The sequence below is a fragment of the Microtus oregoni genome, unplaced genomic scaffold, assembly GCF_018167655.1.
Source record: "Microtus oregoni isolate MIOR12 unplaced genomic scaffold, Mior012 000004F_ref0000308, whole genome shotgun sequence".
Lineage (NCBI taxonomy): Eukaryota > Metazoa > Chordata > Mammalia > Rodentia > Cricetidae > Microtus > Microtus oregoni.
This window is the reverse complement of record NW_024543063.1, coordinates 29576977-29591377: the sequence shown is the minus strand read 5'-3', so window position 1 is coordinate 29591377 and position 14401 is coordinate 29576977. Positions and strand designations below refer to the sequence as shown.

The following is a 14401-nucleotide window of genomic DNA, read 5'->3' as shown; positions in this document are numbered from 1 at the left end:
TGCCTCTGCCTCCCAAGTGCTGGATTAAAGGCGTGCGCCACCACCACCCGGCGCCTCTCAGAATCTTTTAGATTTACCCCGCATGTAGGAATGGGCACCACACGTGTGCCTGGTGCCAGCAGAGACAGCAGAGAGTGTTGGGACCCCTGGAATTGGAGTTAGAAACTGTTAGTGAGCTGCCATCTGGGTGCTGGGACCCAAGCCCGGGTCCTGTACAAGAGCAACAGTGCTCTTAACCATGGAGCCCTCTTTTTCAGCCCCCTTAAAACCCTTGTGTTCTCTAGTAATAAAACAGAACCCTGGAAAACGAAACCGTCCTCTTCCTAGTCATTGTTCCCACGGTCCCCACAACTCGATCAACCAGCAAGGCCAGAGCCACATTCCCTTTCAGTCTTCATCTGACCTCCTCCCCTAGGCAGATTTCCTAAGCACAGGCTATCGGCCAGGTCACTCGGGAACCTGGACCCGGGGCCCAGCCCTCTACACAGGGCTCCCTCTTTGCTCACACGTCACCTTTGGGCCTCTTCACTGCTTACTGTGATGCTCAGTCCAGATTCCAGATTTCCCTCAGGGCCGAGAATGCAAAGGCCTGCAGGCCAATGTTTGAGGGAGCCGCTAGCTAGCTACAGGGAACAGCCTATGGCAGAGGGAGAAAGGAAAGACACAGGGAGCAGCCGCAGCATGGGTCAGCCAGGGACCCGGGCCTGTCTTCATCTCCCACAGCCACGGGTGGGATTCCCAAGTGTGGCCTAATCCCAGATCTATCAGTCAGGCTTTTGAGATAACATTATCTGAGAAACCCACTTAGAGGAAGAAAGGGTTATTTTTACTTGTAGCTTCAGTCCATTGCTTGCATGCCGTGGCATGGCGGAAACACTGTGGTTGAAGGACGTGCCTTTACAGTGGCCAGAGGAGGCAGAGGGTGAAGGGTGAAGGGACCAGGAACAAGGCGAGATTTTAAAGGCATGCCCCCAGTAACCACTTCCTCTAAGCAGGCCCTGTCTGCTGTCCAACGGCTCTCACTCAGCTGCTAAGTCACGGCTCAGTTCAGTCACCTCCCAAGAGCACCACCTCTGGGGACCCAGCCTTTAGCACATCTGTTCTCAGTGTCATTCTATACTCAAACGGCTAGAGCAGCTGTGTCCACCAGCAAACCTGGCATTCTGTGTGAGCACATTTATCACGTCCTCTCACCCCAAGAGACCCAGAGAGTGGAAAACACAATGTATGTGATCATACTTCAGAGTTTCGGGCTGTAAAACTCCGGTGACGGAACAAACATAACTGGATACCTGAACTGTCCTCACAGCGGTCACAGGTTACACAGAAGGCCACAGACTTACCTCACGGTCTATGGAATTTGTATTAAACTGAGACTTACCGTCTTCCTCTAAGTGGGTCCTCCTCTGTCCCGGCGACGTCTTTGCCATGCGTGGCTGCTCCCCATTGAGACCAGCCATCTTCTCTGACCGCAAGTGTCCTTGTGATGCATGGCTGCTCCCCAGGAGTGGTCAGAAACGTCCACCTGAAACGGGGGGGCTTGGGAGACAGTGTTCTTAGGTCCAGACCATGTTCATGGTGTTAGTTCATGCTCCTGTTCAGGGAGCAGGGAACTCAGGATAGGCTGTCCGGTCACCATCTGTGAGCCCAGAGCTAGGGCTGGGCTTCCTGAATGTGTGCTTTTCTTGGGGGTCAGCACTTCAAACAGATGCCCTGCCCAGGCCTACAGGTGGACTTAGAGACCCCTCCCACCCCCGGGGGCCAGCACTCCTTGAGAGTAATTTCCAGGATCAGCTGCCACCAGCGGCTTGTCCTCGGTCTCTGGAAGAGCCTTGTCTCCAGCTAGCAGCACTGAATGCTGGACACCTCTTCCCCCAGTGCTGGAGGCTGCCTCTCAGAGACAACACCCATCAGGCCCCATCCAGCCCTGGGGCCACTCAAATCTAATACTTCTATGGATTATTATTTTAACTGGGCAAAGATGTGCTACATTTGTTTATGCTGAGGAATATTACACAAACTGATTGAAGGCGTGTTACTTTTGTTTTCGCTGCGTTTGTTTGTTTAATTATGTACACGTGTGTTGCGTCTGTTTCACCTTGCCTGCCTAAGGCACCTGATTGGTCTAATTAAGAGCCGAATGGCCGCAGCTAGGCAGGAAAAGGGCAGGTGGGGGCTGCCAGGGAGAGAGCAGATAGGATGAGAAACCTGATCTCGGAAGGTAAGAGGGAGGAAGAGAGAAAGAGGATGCGCCTGCGGCAAGAAGCCAGGCAGGCTCTAGCCAGGCAGACGACTAGAAGCAGTGAAAGTAAGATTACAGAAGAAAGGTAATAAGCCCCGAGGCAAATGCTAAATAAAAGAAACAGGTTAATTTAAGTTAAGGAATGAGCCAGAAAGGAGCCTCAGCTAGGCTGAGCATATGATTTAGGAGCTGGTTGGTGGCCTAAAAGACTAGTACACAACACCTTTTCACAAGTGACCAAGAAGCTCAGAGGCCACTGTCCAGGCCCCCCAGGTCAGGGCTGACCACCTATCACCCCCGGTTCTTTCACCCATCCCTTTCACCTGTATCCATGTGGGCACCTCCCATCCTGGCCCCTTCCTAGTCACTGGCTCTAGCTGCAGGTGAGTCCAGGACCTGGTTTGACTGTCAGGGTCCCAGACAGCCTTGCCTACAGGTTTAAGTTGACACTGTCCTCCTATGGATTTGGAGGTTACTTGGCATTGGGCATCAGAGCAAAATGATGCCAGGGAAGAAAGCCTCAGGTGAAAATCCTGCCACAGCCCTTAAACCCCAGATCCTCAGTTTACACCTGAAAATGCATGGAACTGAATGCACCCATCTTCCTACCTTGCAAACTCAAGGTGAACTTTTAAAATACTTATTTTTACTGATGTGTACAAGTGTGTGTGTGTGTGTCTGTGTGAATGTGTGTGTTTGAGAGCAGGTTTCTGCAGAGTCCAGAATGAGGGTGTGGGATCTCTGGAGCTGGAGTTACAGGTAGTTGTGAACCACCTGGTGTGGGTGCTGGGGACTGGATTTGGGTCCTCTGTAAGAGCAGCAAGTGATCTTAACCACTGAGCCATCTCTCCAGCCACCGGATGAATTCTCTCTCCCTCTCCCTCTCCCCTTTCCTTCCTTCTTTGTCTTGCAGCAAAATTAAAGACAATCTTAAATTTACTGTCTTATTAATAATTCTTTGGGAAGGCACAGAGGGCCTCACTCGGGCCTCTTCATGCTCGACTGCCTGCTTGTGCTAACCCACTGCTGGCCACACACTGACAACATGACCTGTACCCTTGATGAGTCCACAGAAGGGCGGATCGGTCCCTGGTGCCACTGTTGTGGTGACTGCTCCACAGCACTGTTCCACACCCACAGCCTCAGGTGCCGAGGGCTGGCTGTAGATGAGAGATTTAGAGCTTTGGGCTGTGGGTTGGGGAAGAGTTCATCTTGACTCTTACACACAGGGTACTCCATCTTGGTGGAGAGCCTCCTTGGTTAGTCAGTAGCCAGGGAGTCTTTGCCTAGAATGACCCACCCAAGTTTTCAAAGGTGACCCAAAGACCACGGAAGACAATGTCCCGATCAGAGCCTCCTGTCAGACAAATACTGAACCTAGAAAGGAAAGGGGCAAATACACAGATATTTACACTCTGAACTGAGTTCACCAGAGGCCGCCGCTAACCACACACTGCATCCTCTGGACAACAGCGTGACTTGCTCAGGGGGCCTTGAGGACCATTTGCCTTAGAGAAATTCTGGGGTTTGTTTCATAGGAGGGGTCTAGAGTTCATGATTTTTTCCTATCTATGCCTGGTAAGGAGGAAAACCCCTGAAGAACACATTTAAACCAAGAGAGGCCTCACTGGCCATAGGAAGTGTGGTGCCGCTGGTCCTGTATGTTCTGCCAGGCCCATCCCTGGGGAAGTGGTGACATATGGGACATGCAAGAAGGATTTGGGACCTGTGCTACACCTCTGGGAGAATTACTTCTTGGGTCACTGGGATATGGATCGTCACTGTCATCCCAAAGGCTACGTTGGAGACATCTTCCTCAGTCGGGTGGTGGCAGAACCAGCAGGAGGGTGTCCAGCGGAAGGAGGCTAGGCCGTCAGGGTGTGCCTTTGAACAGGACACTGGGACCTTTTACTTCCTTGCTGCCACAGAGTCAACAGCTTTGTTCTCCCACGTCCTCTTGTCAAGATATTCTGCCTTGTTAAACCAGACGGGTGAGCTACGTGCTAAGATGCCTGCAGCTGTGAGAAGGACGGTCTGGCCTTGTGATCTAACAGGCCTGCCTTCTGTCTGGGTGACAGAAAGCAGACACAGGGACCAGGGACGTCTGCTTCAGGACCAGGAGACACTGGCCTCGTCCAGTGAGTTTAATGACAGTGGTGCCCGAAGCCATTCCAAGGCACACCCGAGGAGCAAGGCCCATAGCTGAAGGTTTTCTAACCCCAGCCCACAGGTGCCTCACAGGCTGCCGTGCCCCCACGGCCGAGCTGCCATGTTCCCACTATTCAGAGAAAACAGGTGGCACCAGAGCCACAAAGAGCACCTGCACCCTGGGGTGGCTCCAGCAGGTCACGGGAGCAAATGCCCGGTAGAACAGCGCCACCTGCTGGCCTCCTGTGGGAGCGACCCAATGGTCCCTAGCCGTCCCTCAGCAGGGAAAGTTTCTGAGACCCAAGACCATGCATGGGTGCTGGAATCACACACTATGTTTCTTTCTTTATTTACACTCTTGTGATGAAGTTTAATTAGGCACAGTAAGAAGTTAACGATAAAATACAACAACTGTAGCAATGTGTTATAGTAAAAGTTTACAACTTATGGGAGGTTTATTTCTAAAATTTTTCATTTAGTATTTTTGGATCACAGTTGACCTCAGGTAACCAAGACTAAAAATAATTTGGGGGGTGGGAGTCTGGACAGCTACACTCAGAGATACTGTCATTCACTCATATGTATATCCACACATCAATCCTCGCTGATTCCTCTGATAAACTCTCCTGTGGCTCACGATTCCACCAACAGTTTAGCTCACACATACCCGGTCACACGATGGGAAAGCAAGGTCAGAGGAGTAGCGTTCTAACCCTGACCCTAGAAACAAAGCCACATACTAACAGCCGACATCTAAATAGACTTTTATTTTTATTTTTCTTGTTTGGACAGAAAAGAAAAAGTCATTGGCCTTCGTTAGTCTCCCTAAGTGTTGGAAACACCTGAACTCAGAAAAAGGTGGACCTTGTAGAAAAGCGTCACAAATTAAAAATATATTTCTCCACGTGGCAAAAGTGCTCGCAATCCAGTTAAGGGTACAGCAAAGATTATCTCAAACACAATCTGAAATCAGGCCCACGATCCACAGCATCGCGGGTCCCACCACAAGTGAGGGCGCTTGTGGAGAGGGAGGACACAGAAGTGACGAGGTGCAGCCACACCTCAGCTCACCAAATGAACACGGAAGAGTGCCCCGAAGCCCCCGTTGAGGACATTGTGTGTCTGGAGAGATTAGGTGGCGGTGGCGCTCAGATGAAGGGGCTGCTGCAAGGTGCAGAGATCCCTCGTTCCCGTGTGTGGGGATGGTGGATCCACCTCGGGGCGGAGGCTCCATGGAGATGCGTCAACCTCTGGCAGAAGGGCCTGGGTCTTTGGATTCCACACGCCTTGCTGCCAGCTGCTGCCGGCCCCTGCTGTGGGAAGTCCCCAACCTCAGGTCGAGTCACAGGGGGTTCCCTAGCCAGGGCCTCCCGATCCAGCCGTACCTTTCTGGGGGACCACCACACACAGAAAGGATGCTGGAGGATTTTGTTTTCACAACGCTACGTATTTCTCAAAACAAGTAATTCTGCCAACAACGACATGGTGACGAAGAGCACAGCCTGCGGGTCCCCAGGCCAGACACAGAACTGTGATCATGCAGGGGACTGTGAGGGTGTCGGGGGTGGGAGAGGAAGGGACACATCTCGTTTACAGTAGACCTTAAGCAACAGTAGGAAAATAACCTGAAGATATATTGAAAAATAAAAAAACAGCATTGCTCTTCTCTGTGAACCTCTCGGTTCCCTCTCGGCCCTGCCCCGCACCAGCCCCCGTGGAGGATGCAGCAGGAACACCCTGTTTAGTCAGCAAGCTGCAGCCGCTCCTGTCTCCTGGAGTTTTAACGGCACCACACCGCATGTCTTCTTTCAAGGGAGCCATCTAAGCTGATCACACACGTCCCTAGGTGCTGAGTGGTGGCACTGAGTGGCCCATTTTGCAAGCTTGCCTGGTTTGAACTTGAGCCTGTCATGATCTCTCAAGCTCTGGGCAGCAGAGCACGGTCCATCGGTCCTGCTGCTGGTAGCTTCCGCCGCCACAGCCCCTCCAGTCACCTGTACTGGGCTCTGGGGAGCCCACCCACTTTGGGGGGGGTGATGCTGAAAGCAGACCCTCTGGCCACACATGGGCCCTCCAACAGGCAGGCAGGTGACTGGCTCCCTCCTTGTCCCTGCCACCCCTGGGCCAGCACAGTCTCAGTGGGCTGGTGATGCATCCTCCAGGCCCAGCAACTCCCTGACAAGTCTCTCTCCAAACTGAGCCCGGCTGTACCTCTTCACGTGGTAGGCATCTGACATTTTGTATAGGATGTAGGCGTTGTTGACGGCGATGCTGATGGCGAACCAGAACACCTGCTGCCACGTCTTGTTTGGCTTGTGAGAGATGAAATACCTGGGGAGAGAGGAGTACAATGTCACACAGCTGTTTCCCGAAGTTTAAACGCTCCACCCCTTCCTCGTGGAGGGAAGCTCTTTAAGTTGCAGGAAGTAAACAAAACCCACAAATCACAGGAAGAAATAAAATCCACTGAGGGAGCTCTTGGAACTTGGGGGGCTGGGGAGTGCAGTGTTCACAAGGTCCCATCCCAAGGCTATATCAGCCATGCAAATACTGGGAGGAGGGGACTCTCCAATCAGCTGAGGGAACCCCAGGAATGGAGCTTTTGGGCACTGTCACCCATGCTCCTGTTCAGTGACCATGATAAACTTGCTGGCTGACTAGGATAGACTATTGGAACTATTTCTTTAATCTGTAACGAGTGCCCGATCTGGGGTGAACAAGTGTTTGTTCTCCTCTCCTAAGAAAAGTCACGCAGCTGGGAAGCTGGGAAGCTGGGAAGAAGAACCCAGAGGCTCCAGAGACTCTACACTTGGTCACAGTTTCTACAGACACCCATATGGTGGGGGCGCCAGGGACCAGCTGTGGGCAGGGCTCTGTCACAGTGAACTTCACTCAAGGAAAACAAAGAAAAAGGAACAGCTATTGAGAAATGGGAGAGAGGGTGGGGCTACAGCAGGCCCGACCCCAGCCCCCAGCAGCCCTCTTCCCAAAGCCCTGCTCTAGGCCCATCTACACCTGAAGTACTTGCTCCCTCAGCTCCGGGCCCGCGAGGCACTCTCTTTCCCAGATGCTTTTCATTTGTCCTTCCTTGGGGAAGATGCAGGGCGCTGGGGCTGGCCCTGAGACACTATTCATGCCCAGAACCTTATCTCTTAGGATTATCTTTTCCTAGATATTTTCTCTGCATCCTGGCTATATCATGTCTGAAGACTGCCAGAGTGTCAAGCACAGGACACTACCCCTGTGTCCACTAAGCCACCACCTTCTTTGAAACACGGTGGCGCTGATGTGGTAAGTGTCCTGTCAAGGCGGAAGAGGTGGCTTCTCACAGGCTAGGTGCTCCAGACCAGGTCATAGGCCCAACAGTGGAGGTTCCCCTAGGCAGTCGAGCTAGTGCTTGGCTACCTGGCCAGCTGGACTAGCTCTGCTCTGGGTAGGAAGACTGTGATGAAGGCATCTACATGCGCAACGGCCTCCTCCGGGTATCAGGAGACCTGGGCAGGCTAGCTCTGTGCACAACAGCCTCCTCTGGGTATCAGGAGACCTGGGCAGGCTAGCTCTGTGCACAACAGCCTCCTCTGGGTATCAGGAGACCTGGGCAGGCTAGCGCTGTGCACAACAGCCTCCTCTGGGTATCAGGAGACCTGGGCAGGCTAGTGCTGTGCACAACAGCCTCCTCTGGGTATCAGGATGCCTGGGCAGGCTAGCGCTGTGTACAACAGCCTCCTCTGGGTATCAGGAGACCTGGGCAGGCTAGCGCTGTGCACAACAGCCTCCTCTGAGTATCAGGATGCCTGGGCAGGCTAGCGCTGTGTACAACAGCCTCCTCTGGGTATCAGGATGCCTGGGCAGGCTAGCTCTGTGCACATGTAAGTCACACACATCTGCTGCACACAGTGCATGTGCCTTCTGCATACTGTATGTGCACAGTGCAAGCCCACACCTGATCACAGGGATTCTTGTGCAAAGGAACCAAGGACTCAGTGGACAGATGGGAGGGGGGTAGGACGGATGAAGCCCATGGAGGATAAAGGCTGAAGTGTGTGCCAGGATGCCCATCACTGGGCATCTTGTGAGGGAAGGGGCCTCAGGTGGGGATGGAGGCCTGGACTGTGAGCTGAGTGGTGTGTGGTGGTGTTGTGTGGAGCTAAGGTGGGTGTGTAGGCCACCTGGGGCCAGGAGGAGGACCAGGAACGACCTCATAGCGCCTCATGCTCCAAATGCATGTTCTTCAGCATGTATGGGCCAACACTACCTCCCAACACACAGTGTGCCAGTGTCATTTGCCCCCAGCCAGCCACCGCCCCCTGAAGGCACAGCGGCCGCCCCCACACGCACCTGCTGTACTTATCATCATATCTGCAGATGTAGCTGAGGTGAGCAGCAAAGGCCTCCACAGCCAGAGGGCAGGGGATTTCCCCACTCCTCCTCTTGATGATGACACCTGTGGGGGAGATGTGGGGCGCTCAGGTTTCTAAGCACTTCCCCAAGTTCCTGGCTGCCCAGTTCCTGGGGGTGGCGTGGGGTGGGGAACTGCATCAGCACCGCCCATCGGGTGCTTTAGCAGAGGGGGAGGGGACGCTGAAGGCAGCCAAGTGCAAAGACATCTGCCACCAAGGGGGCACAGGGACAATGACAAATCCACAGGAGAACACTACCAGGTTAAGCCTGAGAGGAACTGAAGGGAAGCAGCGCTCTCTCTTCCTCCCCACAGTGGCTGACTGGGAGGGGGACAGTGGCAGTTTCTCTGCGCCCTTTATTGTGTGGGTGGGATCATATCACAGAGAAGCAAGGAGGCCGCCCCTCCACACCAGGCCCAACCCCCTCACACCTCTCAAGGTCCTTTTCTGGGGCTTGGGCTGGAAAGTTCCCTGCCTTCCCCACTGTTACCCATCACTGACAGACACATCTACCTCAGAATTCTTGGCACATACAAAGGGAATGCAGCTAATGCCTCCAAAGTCATAGCACAAGTCACAACCAGCAGAGCCTGGGGGGGGGGGGCAAGAGAACCCACGGGACCTCCCCATTCCATTGCACCAATGGCTGCTGTATGATGCCTGTTCCCTGGCCTGCCCTGCACTGTCTGCTTAGCCTCTGCCGGACACAGGGACAAAGATGGAAGTGTCCTTCCTAGCACGGTGTGCACTGGGCATGCTTAGGGTGGCCCACTGTGCTGGCTTGTTTTAGGTCACACGACAGAAACACATACTATACGGAGGATGTACATATATACACTGCCGCAGAAGCACTTGTGGATCACAGGTGTAACACAACCCTACATACATTGTACCACTACACATACATGTATATATACACATACACGCGCGCGCACACACACATGTGTGCATGCTACAGGAACCTGCATGTCACACTCCCAGCATGCAAACAGGAATGCAAGCAGTGCACGTGAATGCCACATTGGAAGCAGCTCTGCAGATTCCTTTGCAATCGTCAATTTTTCTCTCAGCAGTTTAACACCGTCTTAACTGTCAGTTACTTTAAATACAGACTCTGGGCTAATTAAGTCCCTCTGTTCTGAATAGATTTTAAATCCCCAGAGAACTAGTGAGGAGAGCAGTGGGCCGCCTGGCAGCCAGGATTACACAGGCGCTTTGCTTGCAGGAGTCCGCGATGATAAGATGATCCACGCATCCACCCAGAATGCAGTGCATCATTATGTTCTAAACAATAGGAGCATCACACCCTAACAAGCAGGTAGGTCACAAAGCCACGTCAATCAAATCCTCCCAGCTTGCTAAGGGCTTCATGAGGCTCTTCCCTGCCCCTTCCTAGGACACAGCCAGCATGAGGGTGCCCCAGGCTTGTGCCCTGGATGCCCCCGACTTCCTAGACCCACACTCACACTCCCCACTCACCTTGCTGCACAGGGGAGTAGGCATTGGTCAGGAAGCGGAAGTGCCCCTTGTTATACCAGCAGATCAGAGACATGTTCCCCTTTGTCCTGATCTGGTACTGGCCCCGGGCGAGTGGGGTGGCAGGGTTGGTCAACATGGATGGAGGGAGGCCCGTGCAGTCGCTTTTCCTAGAGCTCAGTAGGCCACAGCAGTAGATCCCTGGCAGGAAAGATGCAAAATCTCACATGTGCCGTTGTCAGGGTGCCCCACCCACAACCCAGGGAAGGAGAGACAGGTGCGAGCAGAACCCTCAGAAGCAGCTGCTGAGGTCCTGTCCATACCCAGTCACTCTTGTCCAGCCACAGTTCTCTGCCCATCTCCTAGCTTACTGAGCCTTGGATCTCAGAAGCTACACTCCTGACTTCTGGGGAAGCAGCCCCAGTGGTCCAGGCCATGCTCTGGTACCAACACTCAAGCTGCTTACTCCCCCCCCCCCGCCCCTCACACACACACACACACACACACACACACACACACACACACACACACAGATAGAGGGGGCATAGAAAACACAACTTCCAGTACTGACAGCAAACCCAGGCGGGAGTGGACCATCACATACATCTGTGCAGACACCATCAGAGGTCACGCCTCTCTAAACATGCCTCCGCAGACATGGGCTCAAGCAGCAGGCCAGCTGCCCACTGTGTTTCATGGAGAGCCGGATCTCCTCCAAAGCTTCTGCGTCATGTGTTCTAGGACCAGTTCTGCAGCTTTCCTTCCCCTCAGTCTGATCTCTTGCTCAGCTCTCGCCACAGATGAGTTCTGAGAGCAGACAGTCACCCTTACCTAGCCTGCAGTGCGGACAGTCACCCTTACCTAGCCTGCAGTGCAGACAGTCGTCACCCTTACCTAGCCTGCAGTGCAGACAGTCGTCACCCTTACCTAGCCTGCAGTGCGGACAGTCGTCACCCTTACCTAGCCTGCAGTGCAGACAGTCGTCACCCTTACCTAGCCTGCAGTGCGGACAGTCGTCACCCTTACCTAGCCTGCAGTGCGGACAGTCACCCTTACCTAGCCTGCAGTGCAGACAGTCACCCTTACCTAGCCTGCAGTGCAGACAGTCACCCTTACCTAGCCTGCAGTGCGGACAGTCGTCACCCTTACCTAGCCTGCAGTGCGGACAGTCGTCACCCTTACCTAGCCTGCAGTGCGGACAGTCGTCACCCTTACCTAGCCTGCAGTGCGGACAGTCGTCACCCTTACCTAGCCTGCAGTGCGGACAGTCACCCTTACCTAGCCTGCAGTGCCGAGGTGGACTGCTCCCCCACTTCCACACAGCTTCCAAGACCCTCCACAATACAGGAGGGTTCAGTTTTAAAGTCTCACGTCTACTCTGTGGCAGAGCAAAATGCCTCAATTCTAGTAGCTTCTTCTATGAGTGACACTTTCTGAGCTGTCTCCAAGCACAGCTTAGCATTTTTACATCCAACTTCTGTCAAAGCCATGGGAAGCTTATCAAGTCTGCAAAGAACAAATGGAACCTCTTGCTCCAAGAAGCCCATGGGACTGTCCCTGACCACACAGGTCTCTGCCGGACGGGAAGGAGAGTCTCACTAGTGATGGTGGGTGATTCTCGTACTTTCCAGACCCCTCTTACTAGGAGCTTTTCCCCCAGGCCCCTGATGGCCAGAACCACACAGCAAAGGACACACACATGAGTGCCCAGAAGACTGGCAGAGCTCTGTGTTGATGTGGTCTCTAGATGGTGAGCCCAGGACTAACTAACACCTTGAGATCACTAGAACCCAGACACGGGGCAGCCGAGATGCCTGTGCAGCCTGTGCTGGCCACCACTCTTGTCCTCTTCACCTCCCACCCCTTCCCCAAGGAGCTGGCCACGATGGGATGGCCACTGGACAAACCTTGCTTCTCAAATTCTTCAAACAGGGTGAGGCTGGTGATACTGGGCCCTGTGAAGATGATATAATTCTTCCCAGCCGCATTCCGGCACAGGCTCCGGGCCACCATGCCGTGGAGCTGGGGCTTGTTCTTCAGAGCATCCAGGCCATCTGGGCCACCACCTTCCTTCAGGTGGACATAGATCTTGAACGGAAATGTACAGAGATCAGACAGTCAAAGGCAACATGGACCATAGCATGACGCTGCAGGACACATAGGGGCAGAGAATATGAGGAAGCTACCCCAGTATCTCATCAGCCTCGTGCAGTCCTGCGTCACCACCATGGCAACCCAAAATCTGAGCAGCTGGTGGTTCAGCCTGGAGGCTTCTTTCTGGAAAAGTCTAGGTGGGAAAGGAGCAGTTACAGATGGCAAAACTGGCAGTTAAAAGTGATGCAAACATGCTTCTAAATTCCCAAACATAAATAAAAATATAAAAAACATAGAAGCAAGGGCCATTTCAAGGGCCAGGCATGCTCTTATATAGGTACTAACCACTGGGCAAAATGACCTGTCAGCTCAAAGGCAGAGCAGGCCTCACCTGTCTCACCATACCAGAGATACAGTGGAGGTCAGATACACCCCAGGGGCCAGGTCATCAAAGAGGGGGTGTTGAACTTAGGAAGCAGTCCCTACACAATCCATGCTAGCTCCATGACTGCCACCAAAGGCGTGGGAAAGAGGATGAATTTGATGTCAGGTACCAACTAGTCCCCTCCCCTAAAGAGAGCAGACATTCTTGGGAGTGCTCAGAGACCTTGCACACAACCCACTACCATTCTCTCGTGCCTGCCCTGCCCTGCCCTGCCCTGCCCTGCAGCACACGCTGACAATGGAGCAGTCTGACCATGCCAGGGCTGCTCGGCTCTCTGAGAAACACCCAGGAGCATGTGGGAGACCCAGCTACCATGCCAGGACCCATCCTGTCTGGTGAGTTTGGGAGGTCACCTACCAAGCACACGTGTCCTTGAAGAGAACAGAACGCAAAGGCCCAACTCTGTACTTAGGTCAACGCACAGGAATGTGACTTAGCAAGAACGTCTTCAACAGAGCGGGCAATACTGCACTGAGATGTGGGGCAGAACAACAGAGCCACTGGGTTCAGCACTGGTCTGGAAGCTGGTGGTCCTGGCCTGCATGGATCTTCTGTAAATGCAGCTGAATATACGTGTTTTGACGCTGCACACATCCACAATTAGCTTCAGAAACACTATGCTCCAGGGTTTATTTTTTTTAGACAGGGTGCTTCATGTATGACAGCTTGGCCTTGATCTTGTATGTAGCAGAAGACAACCCTGAACTTCTGATCCTCATGCCTCAACATCCTAAGTGCTAGGTTCACAGGCAGGAACTACCATACCAGCTATGTGGTGCTAGAGATCAAACCCAGGGCTTTGTGCACGCAAGGAAGGCACTCTACCAAGCTACACCCCTGCCCCCAAAGTGCTTTTTATAAAAATTCAGCCATCACCTCTATCCTAGGATTGTTACATGATCTCCAGCAGACATCTGACAGACAGCACTATTCTGCGTCTTGCTGTGAGCTGTGGTTACACCGTTTGCAATTTGAAATATGACAACAAAATGAGCCCAAACCTCCCTTCTTCACAGCTTCATAGGGAGATTCCTTCTGAGCACAGACCTCAGCAAGCCAGCATACAACTGTCTCTCTTTCCTTATCCATTCAAGAACTTTCACGCTATGTCTTGGCTTAGCACTTTGCTGTACACTTCTGACGAATCTGCTGGGTCGGCATCATGACTCTTTCATCTGGAGGTCGCTATATGGAAATACGGCTCATTTTTGGCACAAGCACTGTGCTAGGTGACCCGATGACAGACAGCAGCAAGGTGACTTATGGGCAGGTGGTGTATACAGGCTGGATATGCTGGGGAAGTGGGTGACTCCCTTCTCAGGGTGGACCTTGGACTCCATCTCCCTACTCAAGAAAGGCCCAGCACCTAAGAAACGGTTATTCCTGGAGTGTTTTAAGTGATAGTTTCAGATGGTGATTCACAGCAGGTAACTGGAGCCTGAAACTGTGGCTGGCCATGTAAATGAGCAGAGAGGACACAGTGCAAGCAGCAGCACTTGAGACATCAATAAGGTTGGAGCTAGCAACACAGCCAATGACTGACAGGCAGACACTCAAGGTCAGCACTTTGTTGATGGACCCAGAGATAGAGCTGGG

The 14401-nt window shown here is 53.1% G+C and overlaps 1 protein-coding gene across 1 annotated transcript in view; it reads right to left on the bottom strand.

Annotated features, from left to right (window-relative positions):
- Positions 1-5138: 5138 nt before the first annotated feature.
- Positions 5139-14401, bottom strand: part of Pgbd5 (piggyBac transposable element derived 5) — a 60881-nt gene continuing 51618 nt past the window's right edge. The window contains exons 4-7 of the mRNA XM_041650604.1: positions 12174-12354; positions 10270-10467; positions 8729-8834; positions 5139-6721 (exon numbers count right to left, since the gene is read on the bottom strand). Coding sequence (XP_041506538.1) covers positions 6526-6721; positions 8729-8834; positions 10270-10467; positions 12174-12354 — 681 coding nt within the window. The 3' untranslated portion in view covers positions 5139-6525. The remainder of the gene's footprint in view (positions 6722-8728; positions 8835-10269; positions 10468-12173; positions 12355-14401) is intronic.